Below are 23,084 nucleotides of genomic sequence, written 5' to 3'. Positions count from 1 at the left end.
GAAAGCTTTGATAATAAGCAAAGAAAAACATCAGACTTCAAATGACTAGTCTTTTTTATGAGATTTGTTGTTGTATTCCCCATGTCTAAATGATCAGCAAAGCAAATCGATAAACTTTTATGCCAATTAAATTACGCAGAGCGTTTGCATCGTAATTAAGGCAGCTCAGACTTCATCTTTCGTCTTCTGAAAATCATTAGCTCTTCAATTACAATTTCAATCTTAACGAGTGTTCTGGAGAAAGCGCATCCCAGACAGAGGATGGTTAAGTGAAAACGCACCACCCCCACTGGGAAACTGCCATCTACTTTTGCTTCAAATAACTTAACGCCACCCCCATTCCACGGAGATGCTAACACAGCAGCACCTGCAGAGGGCCCGGCTCACGGCCCCGGCCCCTCAGCCCTCCTCGCCCGGGCAGTCGGGGGGCACCGCCATCCCCTACTGCTGGAGGGTCTCGCGCCTCCGTGGACACCGCAGGCCGTCTCCCCGCTGCTGGGCCCCGCCACGCCCGCCCTCCCCCGGCCTGCGCTCCCTGCCCCATCCTTCCTGCCGGCAGGGTCCGCTTCCTTCTGGGTCGCTCCCTCCTGCCAGAACGTCCTCCAGGATGCGTCCCCTTGGACCGGCCCGCTGCAGCCGACTCCTTTCCGGCTGGTTTCGCCCTCCATCCTGGACGCGGGACTCTCCCTCCAGGCGTGGCCGCGGCCGGGGGGATGGCCCTCAGCATCGCGGTCACCACTGTCCCTCTCGGGGACCTGCCTCCCCCACGCCCGCTTTCAAAGGGGCCCCCTGGTCCAGGGTTCTGTTCAGTTTTGCTGTGACCTCTCTGGGCGCTGATTTTATCTCCTGAATTTGTGTATTCGTCCCTCGTCTGTTGGGAAGCTGTCACTGTTTTCTCTTCAGAGTGGCGTCCCCTCGGCCACGTCGGCGGGACCACAAGGCGAGCGCTCCCCTCTGCCCCACGCCCGCGTCCTTCCAGACGCTCTCACGCTTTCTGCGGGCCGCCCGCAGCCCGCGCTCCGCCTGCAGCCGTGTCTTCCGCTCTGGGGGCTCCAGCCTCGAGACTGGGGGCGCGCGCAGAGGCTCTCCCTGGTTGCGGTGCTTGATCCAACCGGCCCTCGGAGGTCTGTGAGGGGCCGCGCGCGCGTCAGGAGGGCTCACGAGGCCCTCCGCGCGCCTCCGGGGGTCAGGGCGCCTCCAGCTCCCAACGCCTGCTCCGCCTTCCGCACCCGGGCCGACCTGACCCGACCGTCCCCCGGCACACCGGGCTCAGGCCCGGCTTCCTCCCCGGCCGTCTTCTGGGCCGAGCAGCACACCGGGCTCAGACCGGTTCCGGAGCAGAAGCCCGAGCTCGCCTCCTGCGCCAGCTCCTCCGGTCTGGGGAGGTGGTCGCGGGGTCTGCCTCCCCCGGCCTGGGCGGACCTAGATCAGTGGACCTCCAGCCAGATGAGAGGTTAGAGGCACCCCGGACCCGTCACCGCCCGGGGCCCCGCCAGGGTGGGGGACAGGCCTCACACGTTACAACGTGGCGCAGCGGGCGGAGGCGCTCGGCCAGGACAGGAGCCCGCCGCTCGCAGGGAAGCCTGGCCGCCCACCTGTGCGCACGGCGCTCACAGGAGCCCCGCCCCCCGCCGGCCCCACCCAGACAGAGGCGGAGGCGGGGCGCCCACGCAGCCACGCCCACATCGTGGGGGCGGGGCCACACGACAGGCACGCCCCTCCTCCCTGCCCCCTTCTCGGGCCAGACCACAAGGGCCCCCGACCGACACGGGTGGGACCGAGGCTCAGGGAGGCGGTGCTGCCCACCCCCCGGGCGCCGCGGCCCTGGCCACACTCAGCTCCTTTGGGAGGGCAGTAACAGAAGCCGTGTTTTCCTAGGCCCCGGGGGAGACGAGGTCAGGAGCGTCTTTCCAGGAAAGAGGAAACAGCGGCCTGTGTTTGCCGATGGGGAAGGCCAGTGGCGCTGGTGGGGGGCTCTGATGGTCCCTGCTGGGAGGCCGGGGGGACGCCAAGTCCCAGCCACGAGCCTGATGCCCGGGGCAGTCTGGGACAGGCAGACGCGGCCCAGGAATGCCCTTTCCTCAGAGACCAGGACCTACGTGCCCTGCTTCCACTGGTCAGAGCTGTCCCCCAGTGGCAGAACCACGTGGGGAAGGGTCCAGGTGTGGTGGGGGGCGATGCCGGTGGGAGGGGACACGGGGCCCAGGGGCCGAAGGCAGGTCTGGGAGGGGCAGCTCCAGGCCTTGGTGGCGAGAGAAGGCGTCCTGGGGTGGGGGGTGAGGGGTGCTGTGAGCCTGGGTTTGCTGGGTGGTCTGGAGGGTCAGGGGGCTTAGGTGCTGGAGAGACTGCAGGGAGGGTGGGAGGGGCTGCTGGGGGCTGTGAGGGCCGCCTGTGCGCAGGCAACACTGAACACTCCAGGAGCCACGAGGGCGAGGTGCAGCCTGCAGACCCCCCCCAGCCGTGGGAAGACCGGTGGAATGTGAACAGGCACCTGGAACTCACAGCTAAGACCCCAGCACTGCGAGCCTGCCACCCCCAAGCCAGGGCGCCACCTGCAGCACGCGGCCCCGCCTCAGCCAGGGGAGCCCTGCCCCCCCATCCCGCCCCACCAGAGGCCTCCGGCGACCCCGAAGCCAGTGGGCCGGCCGCCCCCCACTCCTGAAGCCAGCGGCTGGGAGCTCCCCACTCTTGAAGCCAGCTGGCGGGCCATGCCCCACTCCTGAAGCCAGCGGGCGGGCCGCCCCCCACTCCTGAAGCCAGCTGAAGCCAGCGGCTGGGAGCTCCCCACTCTTGAAGCCAGCAGGCGGGCCGTGCCCCACTCCTGAAGCCAGTGGGCCAGCCGCCCCCCACTCCTGAAGCCAGCGGCTGGGAGCGCCCCACTCCTGAAGCCAGCGGGCGGCTGGAGCATGGCCACCCGTCCCGGGAGTGTCCTTGGGCGGCGTCCTGCTGAGAATGAGCCTGGGTCGCTAGCCTGTCCTACTCTGGAAGGATGCCCTGGCAGGTCTGAACGCGCGGGGCTCAGGACGCGTGTGACTCTCCTGGTGGTCGAGTGGCTAAGACGCCGTGCTCCCTGCGCAGGGGCCTGGCTCCACCTCCGGTCAGGGGTCTGGACCCCCACACCGCAGCACAGACCAAAGGTCCTGCCTGGTGCAACCAGGACCCAGCGCAGCCAAAAGAACTAAACACCCAGGAAGAACAACACGCGTGTGTTCCCTCTCTTATCATCTGCCTGCGTGGCCACGGAGGGCCTCAGGTTGGGCCTCCAGACTGCCCACCAGGTCTGGTCACTAGTGCCTCTGGGCCTTTCTGTCCCCAGGCCCCCAGGCTTGAAGAGTGGGATCGTGGGAGGACTTTCAAAACAACCCTGGCAAACAGCAGGTGCTCAATGAAGGCAGCAGAGCTGGTGACGCCTCAGCACAGCCGTTTCTGCCAAAAGCACACAGCTCAGCCCAGCGAGTGCTGCCATCCATGGGTAAGGACACGCGAGCCCGGCAGGAATAAGTGAGCCAGAAAGCGAGCTTTGAGGTCACCCTGAGGAGAGACGCCCCGTGGAATCAGAGTCCACCCGCTGTGGGAGCCGCGTCTGTCCCCCTGCCCCCATCACACTCTGATTAACCCTGCTGTATAACCGCGCCGGGAATTCCATTTTTCCCTGTTGAGCCATAAAATCAATCATGCTGAGTTTTTATTACGTAACCTCCTCAGAGGGAAACGGTCGGAGGTGAAGCTGTTTGAAGTGCTCTGACGTGAGCGGGAGGAGTCTGTCCACGTGCTCCCCCTGGAAGGGGCGGTCTCAGCTCCATTTACACATCGTCTCCCCAGGCAGCGCCTGGATGGGCGGTGGGGGCCGCTCTGACTGCAGGAGAGCTTGGGAGATGAACCCGAAGGAGGCAATGGGCTGTGGCTTCCCACGAAACATGCGAGACCCCCAGGTCCTCTCATCTAAAAGGCGCCAGTGACACCCACCTGGCCCAGCCTCCCGTTGTCGGTCCCAGCACGGCCTGGACACGAGAGCGTCCCCAAAACCTGAGGCTTCTGCGGGCTGGGACTGGACACACGCGAGCATAACAGACACAAAAGTTACACCTGAAAGATCTCCGCTCCAACTTCTGGTCGATGTGCTCAGCCAGAAGGTCAGAGCGCGGAATTTGCTGGATAAATAAATGTTGGTGGGGCGGATGAATCACCGGAGAATTGGTGCATGGCAGCGAATGAATAGCCTGCAAATGCCGCCCAGACCCCATTATTTCCGCTTCTCCCGCAGCCTGAGATTCATGTCCCCGCATGCCGCCAGTTCATTACCGACCAGCATCATCCCTCTTCCGCACTCGCTGGGCAGTGCGCGGCCCCTGGAGGGCCCTTTACTGCTTAATTCCCCATCATCCGCTCCACTGAACAGCTTAATCTCTGCTTGTATGATCAATACTATATCAGTGTAAATTAAAATGACAATTTTAAAGTAATTAAGCCTGTTAATGCTCGATTCAAATGTCATTATTTGCACAAGGGATCGAGGAGAAATTACACGGTGTCTGGGGTGACAGGAAGATGTCTGAGCCGGGGCCGGCCGCTGTGCGGAGCCACTGGGGGCTTCAGCAAAGCGGATTAACTCTGCTGCGCCCCGCCAGGCTACCTACCCAATTTCTGAAGAGGATAACGCAATTTGATAAATCTAATTCCAGCGACAAACTCAATTATTGTGATAACAGATGAAACCTGGGAGGAGGTTCTGTACCAGGTCCACAGTTTAGAAAATACACTTAACTCCGGAACGAGGTACAACAGTTTTGATTTGATTGGATTTGTTCTCTCTCTTCGGAAAACCCTTTAGGTAATTTCAGTGGTTGGAAGAAGGGCCTGCGTTTATTGAATAGTGGGGCTCTGAGCCCAGTGGGGCCGCAGCCCTGTGCTCGGAACGCCGCACTTATACAGCACAATCAGATCACGCATTCCCAGGTCCTGGGGGCTAACACAGAAACCTTGGCCTTGCCCGATCCCGGCTGGTCTGGGCCCAGCTCGGACAGCTGGGTCCAGCCTTTGTTTTCCTGAGTGGTGCAGGGAGTGAGGGGGTTTATATAAAGAAAATTAGACAAACAGAAAGCAGCTCAGCTTTACCCGCCCGTGACCCAGAGCGCTGGGCACACAGCACAGCCGGCCCGGCTGACCGAGCCTCCTGTGCAGGCACTTCTGCACTTGGGCCACTTATGGGGGGTGGTGCACATGGGGGGCACTGGCCCGAGTCCCGGGGGCGCCGCTCCGAGGGGACACCGGCCGGCCCTGGGCCCCGTTTATCAGATCAGCACTAAGAATTGACAACCAAGCATTAACATCAAGATGAAGAGAGAACTGTAGCCGTCTCTGCCTGAAAGCCCGGTAAACCGTGCAGCCGGCCTTCCAAGGCTCTGTCCAGAATGTGGCCCCGGGGAGCAGAAGGGGCCTGGCCACACGGGGCCAGGACCGCCAGCTCTGACCCTGGTTTGCGGGTCGTCGGAGCCTCACGCCCGCTGCAGAGGAGGGCCCGTCAGGACCCCTGTACCTGGCGAGCCCACGCCGTTCCCCTCTGGCCGACGGCGCTGGCACACACAGGACGTGGCATAACGTGGACGGGCGAGCCCCACAGACACAGATCCAGAACGGGTGTGAAGGCCACGCCCCCACCCGCTGAGTTAAAACCCACGGGCACCACAGGGCCCGGCCTTCATGGCACCCCGCACCTGCCTTCCTATGGGAGCAGGCTCTGAAGCCCAAGGGTCCCGCAGCTCCCAGCGTCTCCCGGGAGCTCCCAGCGTCTCCCGGGAGCTCCCCAGCGGCCAGCATCGGAGGAGGTGTCCGCTCGGGCTGGGGGCTCCTAGAGGTCCCCGGGAGCGTTTGGGGGAGCGGGGGAGCTCCGGGCTGGGGGGCGGGGGCGGGGGGGAACACGCCACTCAGGCCGGTTGAGAGGGCAGTGAGGTACACACCGGTCGACAAGCCCACTCTGCTCCGCTTCACTGATCTCCTGTCAGAAAATGCTAACAAGCACGGGAGTCCTTAAGAGCTTTACAATCTTTCAGTTGTTCACCGGGACGTTCCGGGGCTGCATTTGTTTCCAGGCGCCGGTGACACGCGCTCAATCACACCCGTCTGCGGCTCTGACCGATCACCGCTCGGCCCGCGCTGCCCCGCAACCCGGCCAGGCCCGGCTCCCACCTGCAGAGCGCGCCAAGGGTGCCGGAGGGGCCTGCGGGGTGGGGGGGCAGAGACAGGCCACCACCACCGCCAGGGATCGGGGTGAAGGCAGGGGCCCCTCACCGAGCCCCTTGCACACTGGCCCCTCACCAGGCGCCACGGTGGGGGGCCGCCTGGGGATGCACGGCGGGGATGGGGGTGGATGCACGGGGGGGCGGGCGGGGGTGGGGCGAGATCCGCCCGTGGGGATGGAGGCAGCTGCCCATTGCCATGGGGACCCCTCCTGGCACCATGGGGCTGCCAGGTCCCCCACTGCAGACCATGGCTCCACTGCAGATGATGACCAAATGGGCTGACTCCACGCTGGACGACCGCGTCCACCCGCGCGAGGTCGGGAGAAAACGCGCAGCGAAGTGAACACTATTTGGCTGAGTTGGAGCAGTGCTACACCCAAGACCCAGACAGCCTTACTTCACCTAGAGAATGACCTCTTTCCTCAGAGAGCTGCGCAGCGCGCAGAGTTCCGCGCACTCTGCTGTTACTTCCTGCGGAGCGTTCTGTTTCCTTGACCGTGAGACACACACAGCACTTTGCGTGGCTTTTACGTGGAGTCAGCTGGTGATGGAAATATTCTTGTTCAGTTAAGTAATTTAAAGTTTGCCTCTCAGCCATTAGCCACGTGACTGCTCACAGCGCTATGGACGGACAACTGATGTTCACCAAACTGTGGACGCAGCGTGTACAGGGTGACGTGCGGGGGCCACCAGCGGCGGCCTCACGCTGACACCGCCGCTCTCCCGCGTCTCAGCAGCTGTTCCCCTGCCACTGCCGGCGGTGCTTAGCTGGCCCCATAGCTGGTCCAGACTTGCTGGCAGACGCTTGCGTGGTCCGAAGCCTGAGGTGAAGCTGCCACAAACACCTGCGTCCAGCCCCGTGTGGACATGCGCCTGCATTTTTCCCCGGTGGGCGCCTGGTGGTGGGCCGGTGAGGTCTCAGGGTCGCTGAGCTTTTAACTGTCCAGGCGCCTCCCCGCGCACCCTCCCCACGCGCGCCCTCCCCAAGCGCCCTCCCCTCCCTGCGCGCCCTCCCCACTCAGCCCTCCCCGCCCTCCCCGCGGGCCCTCCCCGCGCGCCCTCCCCACGCGCGCCCTCCCCACCCTCCCCGCACGCCCTCCCCGAGCGCGCGCCCCCCCCTCCCTGTGCGCCCTCCCCAGCGACATCTGACTGGTCCGGCTCTTCCCCCTGCCGCCAGCGCTGGACATGGTTGGTCTCGTCACTGTGAAGAGACTGGCACTTGTGGTCCTTCGTGAACAGCGTGCCTGTCACTCCCTTTCGCCCCACTGAGGAGCGGTGCTGAGTGTATGGCTCGTGTGCCATTCTTGTACTTGTCTGGTGAAGAGTCTGTTCAGACCTTTCAGAAAGTCAGTTGTCTGGTTAGTACTGGTTTGTAATAGATCCTGACATGTAGCACTCGAGATAAATTCCTTAATCACAGATTTCTGCAAATATTTTCTCTTGGCTATAAACTATATTTTTGTATCTTTTGAAGAACAAATGCTTTCCATTTTGATGAAGCATAACAGCTAAATTTTTCTTTAGTAATACTTTTTGCTTTTTGTGTCATATTTAAGGAATCTTTGCCAAAGGCCTGGAGAATTCCATGGGGTCACAAAGAGTTGGACATGACTGAGCGACTTTCACTTGCCAAAGGCAAAGTCACTAAGATTTCCTCCTGTGTGTCCCTACAGACATTTTACAGTTTCAGAGTTAAATTCTCACAAGTTTTGAAGCAAGGGTCGAGGCTCCCTTGTACATAGCCATTTCTTACAGCACCATTTAGGGAAAGGTCTTCCCTACTGAGCTACCCCAATACCTTCATCAAAAACCAGTGGGGGCTCTGTTTCCAGATTCTCACTTTGGTCCATGATCTATCCCTCTGGTTTCACAGCAAGACTGCACTGTCCTGAGCTCTGCAGATTTGTGATAAACCTCGACCAGGCAGTGTAACTGCTCAGTCTCTGTTCATTTTCAAAGTTGTTCTGGCTATTCTAGGTTCTGAACATTTCCATATAAATTTTGGAACCAGTTTGTTAACTTCTATAAGAAAAAGAGGCTGCCCTGATCTTAACTGGTGCTGCACTGAATCTTTACACGGATCTAGGGAGAAATGGAATCTCAACAGCACTGAGCCTCTCCACCCATGAACAGGCATGTTCGTTTGTCCCGTCTTCTTTAGCTTCTGAGCAGTATGCTGTAGTGACTCTCTCTCTGGCCTCAGGTAAATGTTTCATGTTTTGATGCTACTATAAACGGCAAGAGCATTTAAATTTCATTTTCCACCTAAGTCATTTACAAACTGACAGCTTACAAGCTGTAACTACCTGACCAGATTTTAAATACTTTAGCAAATCAGAAGTAGTGGCCCACTTTGATGTTACTTTCTTAGCAAATCGAAAGTGACTATTCACGAAAGCGCTTCATTTTATATTGGTTTCCCTGAAAAAGACATTGTTCCCATTACATACATTCAGTGCAGTCAGTTCAGTAAAGCTGGTCTCAAACCTCAGACAGTTTGCCCCTGGCTCTGGACTGTGTTCCAGAACTACAGCACAGAGGGGCCGACACACGCGTGGAGGAGCCGCGCGGCAGCTGGGGCACAGTGCGTGCGGCGGGGCAGGTGGCGGTGGTCGTGAGCTGTGGACTGGCCCACACCCTGGCCGCCTCATCCCGGAGGCTCGGCCTGCACCGCCTTCACCTCCTGGGTTCAGCCCATTTCTCCGTAGTGTTCGCCAGGGGACATCCCTGGGTGGCACGGGCTGAGAGAGAAGACGGCACAGAGGGAGAAAATAACGTCAAAGTGGGCCGCTGCTTCCGGCCCACGCTGTGCACTGACCTCAACCAGAACTTCAAAGCCTGGTCTGATATGCCTTTCACATTCCACACAACCCATCTGTCCCTCTCTGCCCTTCTGGCGACCTCACCTCTTCCCCAAAACTGTTCAAATTCACATTCACATGCAAATCCCTTTCCTGACGCTGAGGAATCTCCCGGACCCCAGCCTCCTCCCGGCTGCAGTCTCTTACAATCAGCCTGTGCTCAGAGAGCCGGACGACCTCCCTGCCGCCGCCGCTGCCGCCGCCGCCGCGGGCCTTCTCCGTGCACCAGGGCGCAGAGACCCACGTGCTGCCTCCACTGCCCACCGCTGCCTTCCCGAGCCAACACGCAGCCCCACCTGCCACCACATCCCACCACTGCCTCCACACCCAGCCCCGTGCGCCAGGGCCCTGCCACCACTGCGTGTCTTCTCTGAAGTCACCGTCAAGGGAGGGAGTCTCTTCCCGCTTTTTTATTTTAAGTTTGTCTGAAAAGTTACAGTTCTGCACGGCTTATTATGGAAAAACAGCAGTGCCCTGATAATTCAGAAAACGAAGATCATGGCATCCGGTCCCATCACTTCGTGGCAAATAGATGGGGAAACAGTGGCCGACTTTATTTTTCTGGGCTCCAAAATTACTGCAGATGGTGATTGCAGCCGTAAAATTAAAAGACGCTTATTCCTTGGAAGGAAAGTTATGACCAACCTAGACAGCATATTAAAAAGCAGAGACATTACTTTGCCAACAAATGTCCGTCTAGTCAAGGCTATGGTTTTTCCAGTGGTCATGTATGGATGTGAGAGTTGGACTGTGAAGAAAGCTGAGCACCAAAGAATTGAGGGTTTTGAACTGTGGTGTTAGAGAAGACTCTTGAGAGTCCCTTGGACTGCAAGGAGATCCAACCAGTCCATCCTAAAGGATATCAGTCCTGGGCGTTCATTGGAAGGACTGATGCTGAAGCTGAAACTCCAGTACTTTGGCCACCTCATGCGAAGAGTTGACTCATTGGAAAAGACCCTGATGCTGGGAAAGATTGAAGGCAGGAGGAGAAGGGGATGACAGAGGATGAGATGGTTGGATGGCATCACCGACTCGATGGACAGGGGTCTGGGTGGACTCTGGGAGTTGGTGATGGACAGGGAGGCCTGGCGTGCTGTGGTTCACGGAGTCACAAAGAGTCAGACACGACTGAGCGACTGAACTGAACTGAAAATTTCACTGTTCTACTCCCCAGAGGCCATTACTTTCTTTTAATTGTTTTCCTTTGGTATTTACCTCCATACTGCTAAAGCTTACAATGCTGCTTCTTGATTTCCTGGTCTTCAATATTAACTATTGATTTCTCTGTTGTGGAAAATGAGAGTTTAATCCCTTTCTACCACCTTCCTTCACTCACATGCCTGACACACAGACTCATACACACACACAGTCCTTAGCCCCATCCTCGGGATAAAAACACATTTTTATTTAAACTGATAATCAGTCTTCACATCAGTATAGCTTTAGAATGCTCTTCACAACAGAACCACTTACTACCCTGCAACCGCTTTTCCCCTCTTGATGAGCTCTTTGTTTTCCTGGAGTTCATTGCTGCCTCCGTCTTTGTTAATTGAGATCTTTAAGGCAAATTTATCGCGCTTCATTCACACAGGGTCTAAACCTCATCTCAGTGTCTCTGCACATCACTCTCACCTTCCTGGAGACTCTCAGAAACTCAGCCAGCTGACTACTCCTGCGGAGCACCTGGTTCTCCCCCGGGAGCTCCTTCACCACTGACCTGGGGGCTCCTTTGAGAGCAGAGAAGCAGGCCTGGCACGGGGGGCACACATCAGTGTCTGCAGAGCTGAAGGCAAGGGCACTCACTCTTCATGCCCAGGGAGCCGGGTGTAGCCTCTGCTAAGGGCCTGGCAGACACCTGGTCCAGCTGGAGGCACCCACTCCATATCTGGGCCCTGCCCCCACCTCCAGGGAGCTGGCTGCTCAAAACCCTGCATCCTGGGCTTTCTGGACCTTGGGTGGAGCACCACAGCTTCCTGACCAACGCACGAGGGACACACCGTGAAAGCCTGACGCTTCTGAAACACAATTCTCCTTTTTTCCTACCTGCATGATCACAGGCTGCTGGGTGGGATTCTGGATGGGAATTCTGGCATGCCAGAGCTTGAGGTCTGTTTTCTGCCTCTCGGTATGGCCTTGGGAAGTAGGCATTGCCAGGGCCCTGCCCCTGGCCCATTCCTCTCCTCACTCAAGGTCACCCCCCATGAGGCCTCCGTGCTGGGTCTTCATACCTTCAGCCCTCCTCAGTCACCGGGGTGGGTTTCCTGGGCAGGACATGGCCTCAGGGCCGGCAGGTTGTCCAGGACCACACGCCCACAGCCAGCAACATACCACCCCCAGCGGAGCCCGTGGCCCATCTCCACATCTGCCGTGGCCTCGTGCAAACACGACCACCTTCCCCCTTCCCTACCCACTCCCTCACGCCCTCCTGGCCCCACTAAACGTGGCCTCCTCAGAGCAGTCTGGTCTCCACTCCCATCTCCAAGAGGCCTTCGGGTGGTACTGGGCAGTTACGTTCACACCCGCTCTTTCAATCTTGTAACCACACAGAGTGTGCTTGCTCCTGGACTCTGCAGGTTCCACCAGGGCACACAGAGAGGCTGTCAGGTCACCTGTAGGCAGGGGTCACGTGCAGCGTGTCTGCACCACGTGCAGGGGTCACGTGCGGTGTGCAGGGGTCACGTGCGGTGTGCAGGGGTCACGTGCAGGCTGAGTGTCATGTGCGTGCGCCTGTGCTCACTGGAGTGTGCAAGCTCCAGAGGGCAGAGTGTGAGTGTCACGGGTGCTGTGTCTCTGCATCCGTGGCACCCGCAGCAGGCCCAGCACACAGAGCACAACACGCATGTCCTGTGGCCACACGGATGGCTTCACGGCACCTTGGTGCCTGGGACGCTGGACCACACCCCCGCTGGTAACAGCCAGCCCTGCTCTCGGGAGGCGGTACTTGTGGCCTAGGCCCCGTACCTGCCAGGTGCGCGCGGGGCCTGGGCAGCCAGCGTGGGCCCTTCTGCAGCTGCCCAGGGAAGTCCTCTGATCTTTGGTGGGAAATGGAGGACAGCAACCCAGAGCTTCTCCTTGCACTCTGCAAGCCTCCCGGGCACACCTTATGGGCACACCAGCCTCTGAGACATGCATTCTCATCTGAAACCTGGCTTCTCAGGGGAGGTGGTGCCCAAGGCAAGGGGCGGGTACTGGTGATCCAGGAAAGGGCATCAGCTAAAACACACGACCCAGGAATGGACACTCAGGGGTGGGTGGAACTCAAGACGAGCACCCTGCTGAGGAGGGGTCGTCGCAGCCCCACGGGAGCTGGCCTCATGTCCATGGTGGCCGGGCTCTGTCTGCCTCCCACCCAAACCCCAGCAGGCCACCATCGCACCAGGGCCCTGCCCCTCCCATGTGGGTACAGCGGCCGCTGCTGTGTCCCCCTCACTCCACAGCCTCCAAACCAGGAAGGAGAAAAGCAGCTCCTCCCTCCCAGTAAGCCCGTGAGGACCCCACGGGCTCCGGCCTCTGTCATGGGGCCGCTGACACCCTGGTGCCCCAGCCAGTGGCCCTCCTGCCCTCTGGCCAGCATGCCCTCTGGGAATGTCCGCCCATCCTCCCAACTTGCCCTGGCCCAGGTGGGGCAGGACCCTGAGCACTCAGGCCAGGCTCTGAAGTGGCCTGTCGGTCGGGGTTCAAGTCCAGGTGAGGCAGAGACGTCCCCGCTGGCCTCCTCCATCCACTCGGCACCCGTGGGCCAGTGAGGGAGCCGGGAGGCGCCTTCCTGGAGGACCTGAGCGACAGACACAGCCCCACACACGTGGTTCCCATGTCTCAGCAGCATCACCAACACCGCGGCACAGCCCGAGGACCTCTGGTCACTGCTCCTCACAGCACAGGGAGGCGCGAGGGGCACTCTGGGCACTGAGCGCCACGTGCTGGCCTCAAGGACAGAGCGCGGGGTGGGCCTGCACCAGCCCCCCAGAGCCGCCCCCCTTCTCCCTGCCCCCGCCCCAGTCCAGCCCAGGGAGCTCCCCTGCTTGGCGGCGTCCCATCCCGGGCTCCAAACGGAAACGGCTGCTGGCTCTCGGGGCAGCCACACACGCCGCCGGCCAGGTGCCCTGTTGTAAGCCCCAGGTCTTCCCAGGCGCGGTCTCACCGCACAACGGCCACGCAGAAGGCGCCACACAACACCTCCTGTCCGTCCTGGGTGGCCCCCCTTCTCCCAGCTTCTGGCCAAGCCTGGGGTCCGGGCCGCGTGATGACCCGGACGTGCCCAAGCTTTGGGGCCTCCGCAGGGGAGCTCCACCGGGGAACACGGCATCGCAGACGCGCGCGCGCAGTCGCAGGAGGCTCTCCGACCCCCGTGTCACCCCCGTGCACAAGGGGGTCCTCAGAGGCCGGGGAGGGCTCAGCCCCACCACGAGCCCATGGCCAGGACACACGCAGCTCTGCGGGACACCAGCTGGAGGCAAACCAACCCGGAGGCAACTGTCCTCGCTGGCTAGCCCAACGCAGCTTGTCCGCTAGAGGGAAATAAAAAAGTCGAGCCTAAATGCATAAAAAATTATGACGGAAGCACTAAATAAGGCCGGCCCGCATGCTTATTGAGTCAAAAATCAATCAATCAATGAGGAGTGGATTAGGCGCAGCTTATAAGCCCCAAAGAAATGATTTGCCCAAACACTGGGATTTAACAGTGGAGGACCAGATTCCAACACTTTTAGGAAGTAAATAATGAAAAATCAATTTAAAGAAAAAACAGATCAAGAACCCTGGACTCTGACACACGGACACATTTACTGCCGAGTGCCGTCTCTCGGCTGACCCGAAAACTTCGGAAGGTGTTTATTTACTTCCAGCACCTTCCAGAGATCAATATTTTTAATTTGGACCCAAGTTATTATTTTTCGCATCACAGCAGCGGGGAGCAGAGTAAAGTGCCTCATATTTTAGTGCTAAAAAGATCGATATGACAGTTTCACCTTCCCTCAGCCCTGCCGCTGCCGGGCCGCACATCACCACGTCCCGCGGGGCCGCCCGGCCGCAGGGGGAGCGGCCGCCCCCGCCCCCGAGGCCGGCAGCCGTGATTTAGCTGAGCGCCGAGGGCCCCGCGCCCTCGGAAAACCAATCTTGCTTCCCTCACTTCATCAGGCCTGTCTGGACCTGCGGGCAGGGCAGGAGGCGGGGCCGGAGGGGCTAACACAGATCGTCCTGCATCCGAGAGGCTGGTGCCGTCCTGCCCTTCCTCCCACCAAAGAGCTGCAGCCAGTGCCGTCAGTTCTCTGTGAATGTCCCCCGGAGTCTCATCCAGGAGAGCAGACAGGAAGAGGCCACGGAGCAGGGTGACCCCTTGGAAGGAGCGGGCATCAGGCCAGGGGGCGGGGGGCAGGGCAGAAAAGAGGCGGCGCCACCCCAGCCCCTCCAGCAGGCGCCCTCCAGGTGCCCCGGGCTGGAGGAAGGGCCCAGACCCTACTGGAGGAGACTACGGGCCCAGTGCGGACCCTTGAGGCCTGTGAGCCCCCAGACACGGCGCCGAGGGAGGAAGGAGCCAGTGTGTTGGTGACCTGCTGCCCAGGCGTCCTGGGCCCAGGAGCCACCAGAGTGGACACCAGCCACCAGTGGGAGCACGGCAGGACCCCCAGGGCAGGAAGGGACCCCTCGGTGTGAACAGACCCCCCACCCCGGACGTCAGGGCCTGACCCAGGTCTTCTGGTCTGATCACGAGGGAGAAACAGTCAGGCCACAGGGGGCTGCTCGCCTGGTGAATGGGGACAGCAGCTTGCAGACCTCAGCGTCAGCGGGGAGGGAGGGGGCTTCCTGCAGGGACCTGAGACGGCCCTTCTTCCGACGCCACAGCCTCCCCCTGCCAACAGGGCCCAGTCCTGGGAGACCCCCAGAACCGCGAGTCCATGTCTGTGGGACTGGACTTGGCCACACTCTTGCCCACCCACGAAGCCCAGGAGAGTGCCTCTTTCCAGGGTCCAGGCCGGTGGGGATGATGGAAGCTGGTGGGGGGAGCAGGGGCCGGCCAGGCTGTGGGCAGTGCCTCCTCCATCTTCCAGGCGCAGCCGCGCAGCCCGGGCACTCGGGAGGCAGGTGCCAGCAGGCTGACCCGTCTGTCCAGATGGAACCCACTTCCAGAGCTTTGAGGGGAAGTCAGAACCTCCGTGCTCTAGGGCAACGCTGCGTTCGCCAAAGCCAGGCGCAGAGCCCTCAGGAGCCTGGCCCCGGCGCCTGCGCTGGGCGGGACCACCACGCGGCACCTCCACAGGCTAGGAGGGTCAGCCCTGCCCACCCTGTCTCCTGCACCTGCCAACACCCTGCAGGAGCGGGTGAGGACCAGCCAGGCATGTGGCCACAGGCTTCACCTCACGCCTCGCGGCCCCCACCAGGCTTGTCCCTAGCAGGCGGTGCCAGGGCCCGGCAGCCACCCCAGGAGGGGCTCTGGGAGCAGGGAGCGGGTGGGCAGGGCCTCAGGCCCCCCCAGTCACACTGCAAGGGGCTCCCAGGGTCCCCTGACGGCGTACTTGCTGTGGTGGGGACAGAGCCAGCATCTGAGCCTCATGAGGGATGAAAACTGGGCCATCCTGGCTCTTCCGGACAAACACAAAACCACCAGGGTGTCAGGTGTGGAAGTCGGCCAGGAAACCCAGGGCGCTTTCCACTGCACCACAGAAAACACCGGGGCGAAGCTGTCCAGGATGGGGTCAGTGGCACAGCCCCCTCCCCACCCAGAGCAGCGCCCTGTCCAGACCCCTGGGCACAGAGAGGCCCACGTCCGCTCAGGGAGACCCGGGGGGGGGCGGGAATCAGGGCCGGGGAGGGCAGGTACCTGGGGGGCAGCCCCTTCCTCGTGGGGTCTTACCCCACTGCCCATGGCTTCCAGCTCATCCCAGCCCCCACCTCCCCAACTGTGCATGAGCCTTCCATCTCCCCGACTCCAAAGTGGAGGCCCCAGGCTCAGATCCCCTGCACCAGGGAAACCCACCCAACCAGCGGTGCTCGAGGTGCGCAAAGCCAGACCTCTGAGATCCAGGCCCTCTGCCCCGGGCCCCGCCCACCCACTCAGACAGTCTGCCGAGCAGCTGGTAGGTGCTGAAGCAGGCCTAGGCCCGGCCGCTCAGGGACAGACCTGGTGTTCCCAGACTCTGGATCCAAGGGGCAGACGCAGAGAGCAGAAGGCGGACACAGCCCAGCAAGGTGGCCGCGGCCCGAGGCACGGGTCTAGGGGCCAGGGGCCTGGGCCAGCCTGCAGGCTCCAGCCAGTCCCTCCAGCTCACAGCGTGGTCACCCAGGGGCCGGGCAGTCAGCCCGTGAGGGTAGTCAGGAAGTTCGCAGGAGCAGGATGGGGGATGGGAGGCTGGGGCACCTCGGAAGGAGGAGACCTCCCAGGAAACAGGCAGGCAGGGGACTGGCCAGCGGGCAGGGTCAGAGGGAGCGGAGCCGCCCAGGACGGCCAGTGGGGGACAGTCCGTCTCCTCAGGCCCGAGTGGACCACATGAGCCACCTGCTTCAGTGAGCGGCCACTCAGGACGGTCTTCGCGAGCAGACAGAATTTAGCGTTATCAGTTTAAGTCTAAAATCTGCGCTTCCAGCAGCTCCGGCTGGAATGGGAAGTGCTGCTCTGGCGCCACCTCCTGGTGAAGACCAGGACCTGCAGGCCCCTGCTGAGCGGCTGCACCACACAACCAGAGCCCCGCCCCGCCCAGAGCCCCGAGACAGGGCACAGCTCCCCCAGGCTGCACCCCCCCCCAGAGCTCCCCGCCCCGCAACAAGAGCCCCGCCCCACAGCGCCCCGGCCCCCCAGCCAGAGCCCCGCCCCCCCCGAGCGCCCTGCCCCCCAACCAGAGTCCCCACCGGGCCCAGCTCCCCCAGGCTGCAGACCCCCTCTTAACTGTTGCTGCGGGCTCTGGGGCCCCCACCTCGTGCTCATCACCAGGGGCAGCTGCAGGTTCACCCCCTTTCTGGGAACAGGCTACTATTTTCTGATCCCTATTAATACCTGTGACAGCATTTATGTACAAGATAAATTCATTTCAATTTCCTTTTTCAATTAATGGCCTATTATTTGAACCACACTCAGCTAAAAATATTACTCCAACGCCATTAATCTTGTAAAAATTAAATTTCCCTCCCTCTGACAGGCAGAGGCCAGCAGGCTGGGGCGAGGGGGTGGCCACATGGCTGCCCAGCCCTGCCCAGAACCGCAGGGGCGCAGAGGCCCCTCCACCAGGACGGCAGAGGGCCCGGCAAAGGTGGCTCCACGCAGGACCGTGAGGGGGCGGTGGACGGGCACGCAGAGCCAGGGCCAGGTAGGCCTTCACCTCAGACCGTTCCTGCCAAACGCACGCCTCCCCTGAGACAGCATGTCCAGAGCAAGGTCCAGACCGGGGTGTGGAGTCCTGCGGACATTCCCGCCCGGGAGACACGGCCACGCAGGACCGCGGCTGCAGGCGGCGCTACTGGGAGCGAGCAGCCCACGACGGCCCGCGGGGTGAGGCAGGCAGGGAGTGAGGCCCCGACGCGCCCTGGGCAGGTCCGGCCTCCGGCCTCCGGCCTCGTCTCCAGACCCTGTCCGGTCCCGCGGACCCCGGGACACAGCCTCGGAGACCTCAGACCCGAGCTGTCCCATGTCCGGGCTGGCGTCCGGTGAGAGGTCAGTCTTGCCCAAGGAGGCGCCGCCTCGAGTGCCTTCCCGGGCTGAAACCAAGCGGCATGGCCCCGTCACGATCGCGCCATCAGCGTACTGGACCAGAGAGGAAAGGCGGGCCTGGGAGGCCGAGACTCCGAAGGTCCCGGGGGAACAGGAGGGGCGTGGCCTCGACACCTCGACGCCCAACCGGACGCGCGTCGGCGGTGGCTGCTGGTTATTCCGCCAGGTGGCTTGTCCACAGTGTGAAAACGTCTAATTCTGGGTACTTAAAATTACTTCCAGTTTTCACTGGCAAATAATTTTTGATAACCTTCCTTACACACAACCGTCTGCACGACGGCCGTTCCTCCAGGGAAGCTGCTGAGTGAGGGGAATGCTCTGATGCAGGTTTCTGCTTTCCGTTGCAAACTGAGAAACCCCTTTTTGAGATACACCTCCAGGGGCGAGGCAAGAGCACAGCGGAGCCCTCTCAGCCCCCAGGCGCCTCCACCGTGAACGATTCCTCACCCCGCCAACCATCTGGCTGCAGCCACGACGGGTGGCTCCGAGCAGGCCGCAGAGAGCGAGAGAACCGAGCATCCCAAGAAACTGCCACAGGGCTGTGTGAGAGAGACGGGGACAGATAGCGGGCACGCCCGCCTTGCTGAGGCCACGGCGTCTGTGCCCGAAGGCCAAGGCCCCAGCCCCTGACGAGCTGACGACGCCACCCTCCACCAGACGGGGCCGCCCAGCTCCGCTGCGCCGAGACGCCCGCCTGTCCCCCACCCAGCACAGCCCTGGCCGTCAGGCCAGCGGGGGCTGGTGTCTGCGGTCCCCCCGCCGTCAAGTGGGGCCCGCGCCCGGCCCGTGCCCGGGATGGGCCGCCCCGCGCCGAGGCGGAGCACGCTCACCGTGAACTGCTCCTGGGACTTGTAGTTCTCGTCCAGGTAGACCCGCGCCCGGCTGTACTCCTTCATGGCATCGCTGGAGAGCAGCTCCCTGGAAGGAAGAGCGGCATCTTCACACACATCACGCAGGCAGCTCCCTGTCCCACAGCAGCGCTCACGGGGGCAGGAACGGCAGCCTCGAAACCACGGGAGCGCGGGAGCAGGGGAAGGAAGCGGGAGGGGGAGGCCCATCTCTAAGACGCGCCTGGAGTGCAGCCGCCACGCACCCCCAGGGTCTGCGATGGCTCTGGATGGATGGGGGGTGCCTGACCCCCCGAGGGCTGCACCCCAACACCGCCTGGCAAGGAGGGGGGACACGGCTGCCGTGTGACCCACTGGCCCTCCACCCGGGATGGGGAGAAGAGGGCTCCAGCTCTGAGAACTGAAGAGGAGGCAGGAAGGAGCAGGGAGGAGGGCCGGGAGGACCAGCCTTGAGGGGGTCAGATGAGTGCCCGAGCCCCGGCCACCTGCCGGACAAGCCCCAGCGTGCCCGCGGGCAAGGTGGGGTGTGGGCACAACAAACTGCAAGATCAGCTTGCCGAGAAGCGGAAAACAGGACCCGTGCTCCACAAGAAAGTCAACAGAAACAGACCCTGAAAGGACAAGAGCAATGCAGTTCACTGAAAGGAAACTTGAAAGAGCGAAGATATAACCGAAGAGTCACAGGACAGCGTGCACAGAGTGGCGAGGAAAACACGGATACAAATGGCACCGCTAGGACTCCAGTTACGGAAGTGACTCCACCGAACGGGCCTGAGAGCAGGTGAGAGTGTGAGCAGAAGAGGGTAGGTCAGTGACCAGAAGACAGGACTATCCAAACTGGAGCAAAGAAGGAAATATGAACTGGAAAATCCGGAAGAGCTGTAGAGACCTCCGTGACCGGAAGGGAGGAACAATCCATGAGCTTTCCTGAAATTTCAGTGAAATTATGAACCCACAGGTTGGAAAAGCTCAAAGAACTCCAAGCAAAAGAAACACAAAGAAAATCAAACTAAAGCAAAACAATCAAGTTGCTACACAGCAGCTAGAAAGACAAACTCAGTGTCGGGGGAAGAAGACGCACTATATTCAGAAGATGAAGACCAGAACAACGGCCAATTCTGCTCAGGAACAAGGCCGCACAGAGGACAATGGGGCAGTATCCTTAAAGTACTGAAGGGGAAAATGGACAAGCTAGAATTCTGTTTTCAACAGAAACATCTTTCAAAAACAAAGACAAAGACTTTCTTCACACAAACAAAAGCTGAGATAATTGATCAGCAGCAACTTGTGTTGAGATAAATGTTAACGTTCTCAGGTCAAAGGAAGATGGTGCGGAGAGAAAGCTGACTGCAGACACGGCCGTGCCCCGGGAGCGGCAGGTGGCCACGCAGGGGATGCGTTCCTGCACTTTCTAACCTTTGAAACACGTAGCTGACTGGGTCAGAGCAAAAACAGCAACACGCGCGTCACGCAACTCGGGCAGGAATGAAGTGCCTCTAAGGGCAGCAGGAGGATGGCAGGCGCCCGGGAGCGTGTGATGGCACGGAGGTGAGACCCTGCAGCTGCGTCTGCTTGTCTCTGAAATGCCCGGCTTCCCCAAAGTGTTCTCTTCTCGTGGACCTATTAGAGCTCTTTAGATATTTAAACACTGACAATTTTTGACAGTCAAGTACATTGCAGATACTTTTCCCAAGTGTGGCTAAGCTTTGACTTCGTTTACAGTGTCTTTTGATGAAGACTTTAATATCACCACGGCCCAGTGTGTCTGTCTTTCCTTTGCTGGACCTTGCGCACCTTCTGAAGAAGCCTCTGCCCGGATGCTCTCCTGCACTTCACCCTCGGACCATCAGACCACCCTCAGGCCTCTCGCCCTCACTCTGGGTCAACTGGAACTCAGCCCAGGCGGGGCGGGGGGACCAGGGCAGGGCGGGAACACAGCCTCACAGCTTCCTGGCCCAGGACCCCGCGGTGCCCTCCCGACCCAGCTGCCCCTGGCCACACCCGGGGGGGGCGTGGGGGCTCCTGCACAGCCCGCTGGGTGTCGCCCCGCCCCCACACACGGGGGGCTCCGGGCCGGGGCAGTGCGGATGCCCACCTCACTGTGCTGCAGAATCCCTGTGGCGAGCCCTGACCCTCTGCCCCCCTGTGGTGACTCCAGCATTAGTTTCAGGGCTAAGGAAACGTTCTGATTGAAATTGCTCTAAGTTATAGGTTATTTGGGGAAAATATGGTAGTTTTAAAAAATCTGTCTTTTAACAAATGACCCCATAATGTGACAGCTGAAAACATGGATGACTTATGACCATCCACAGGGAACTGAGGCCAGCGACAGCTGTGGGACTCGGCCTCAGGCTGGGCCCCAGGCTGGACACCCCCCGGCCCGGTGCCTCACCCCCACAGCTGCCTCAGAAGTGCCATCTCCCCCTCCACCAGTGGGAGCTGTCACAGCGCCTGGAATCTGGGTCAGGGGTGGTGCCCACCCCTGGGGACACAGAGCAGAGAGGCGCCTGCTATCCAGCCTGCTGCTGCCCACTCCCGCGTCCAGCTCCCAGGTCTGCGTCCCTGTCCCCGGGTGGCGCTGGGCGGTTCTGCATAGGACTGACTCCCACGGAGCCACAGGGTGCGCCTCCCACGGACGATGGCGCTCTGTGCCCATCGCACTGCGATCAACGAGCTGTGAGCTTCTGAGTGGACACCCGGTCCATCTGTCCATCAGTCCGCCCATCTGTCTGTTCTCAGCAGCAGCAGGCAGCTCACAGCCATCAGGCCACATGACAGAACCTCGGCCTGGACCTGGGGCTGACGCTTCTGAGCCCACAGGTGCCTTGAACCCTGGGCGCAGCCACCCCGTCGCTCCCCCCGGCCCCACCCCCGGGCCACGCCCCCTCTTTGGCAAGGCGCCCTGGCCCCGGGCCTGGCCCTCAGGTGGGGCTGTGCCCCTTGCCCCCAGCCATACCCACCTCGCCCCAGGAGGAGGCGGAGGCCAGGCAGCTGCCCCCAGACTTACTTGACAAACTTGTCCACGTGGGACATGGATGCTTCGTAGTTCTTCCCTCCGAACTCCTGGCAGTGCAGGGCCAGGAAGTGCGGCCTGTGAGCGTGGACGACCTGCGGAGGAAGGCAGGCGTCAGGGCGGCCCCGACCCGGGGCGTGGGCCCAGGGAGCCCCTGGTCTCTCCAGAACGCTGGTGCTCCCCCCATGACAGGACGGCCCACGTCGGCCACAGGCCGCAGGCAGGGCCCGGAGGACAGCCGTCCTGACGCCACCGTGGCCCCGCGAGGCCGCGAGCGCACGCGTGTCGTATGCGTGTGTCGGCGCTGTGCACACGTGTGTGCGTGTTTTCCACCATCTGGGGAAGCGGGGCTTCCCTGGCGGCTCAGACAGTGGAGAAGCCGCCTGCAACACGGGAGACCTGGGTTCAATCCCTGGGTCAGGCGGATCCCCTGGGGAAACGAATGGCGACCCACTGCCATCTTCTTGCCTGGAGAATCCCACGCACACAGGAGCCCAGCGCGCCCCAGTCCAGGGGGCCACAGTCAGACACGGCTGAGCGACGGACACAGCACAGGAAGGGCAGAGCCGGCCGCGAGGGCGGGCGCTGTCTCACGCCCGACGCGCACCTGAGCCCCAGCCCAGCCCCTGGGGAGGTGGACACGCTGCAGCGGCCAGCGGGCCAGGGTGCAGCCACGCAGCGGCAGGTGGCAGAGCTGGCGGGCCCACTGTGCCGGGCTTGGCTCAGCCCAGCCCCCGGGCGAGGCCCGCAGCGTCTCCCTGGTCACCAGGGTCCCCCCCGCACCAACCAGGCTGGCCCCGAGGCGGCGCCCAGCCAGGCCTCCCTCCTGTCACTTGACCTCGACCACGGAGTCGTCCCCGGAGCTGCGGCCCTGCTGCCTGGAGGCTCTCCTGGGAGCACAAGAGGGCCGTCCTGAGAGGGCCGTCCTGAGCGGGGGAGAGCCATCCTGAGGGGAGAGCTGTCCTGAGGGGAGAGCCGTCCTGAGGGGAAGAGCCGTCCTGAGGGGAGAGCCGTCCTGAGGGGAAGAGCCGTCCTGGGGGAGAGCCGTCCTGAGCGGGGAGAGCCATCCTGAGGGGGAGAGCCGTCCTGAGGGGAGAGCCGTCCTGAGCGGGGGAGAGCCGTCCTGAGGGGAAGAGCCGTCCTGGGGGAGAGCCGTCCTGGGGGAGAGCCGTCCTGAGCGGGGAGAGCCATCCTGAGGGGGAGAGCTGTCCTGGGGGAGAGCCGTCCTGGGGGAGAGCCGTCCTGAGGGGAGAGCCGTCCTGAGTGGGGGAGAGAGCCGTCCTGAGGGGGAGAGCCATCCTGAGGGGAAGAGCTGTCCTGGGGGAGAGCCGTCCTGAGTGGGGGAGAGAGCCGTCCTGAGGGGGAGAGCCGTCCTGCGGGGGAGAGAGCCGTCCTGAGGGGGGAAGCCATCCTGAGAGAGGGCCG

General features: G+C 61.6%; 1 protein-coding gene across 8 annotated transcripts in view; it reads right to left on the bottom strand.

Annotated features, from left to right (window-relative positions):
• INPP5A (inositol polyphosphate-5-phosphatase A) overlaps nucleotides 1-23,084 on the bottom strand; it is a 151,524-nt gene that overhangs the window by 55,768 nt on the left and 72,672 nt on the right. For all 8 annotated transcript variants that reach the window (XM_027960449.3, XM_042238650.2, XM_042238651.2 and 5 more), the window contains 2 exons: nucleotides 21,654-21,754; nucleotides 18,629-18,716 (listed from right to left, as the gene is read on the bottom strand). In XM_027960449.3, coding sequence (XP_027816250.1) covers nucleotides 18,629-18,716; nucleotides 21,654-21,754 — 189 coding nt within the window. The remainder of the gene's footprint in view (nucleotides 1-18,628; nucleotides 18,717-21,653; nucleotides 21,755-23,084) is intronic.

Source organism: Ovis aries, chromosome 22, assembly GCF_016772045.2.
Source record: "Ovis aries strain OAR_USU_Benz2616 breed Rambouillet chromosome 22, ARS-UI_Ramb_v3.0, whole genome shotgun sequence".
In the NCBI taxonomy this organism is placed as follows: domain Eukaryota; kingdom Metazoa; phylum Chordata; class Mammalia; order Artiodactyla; family Bovidae; genus Ovis; species Ovis aries.
Note: the sequence above shows the minus strand (reverse complement) of the source record. Positions and strands in the feature narration are given on the sequence as shown.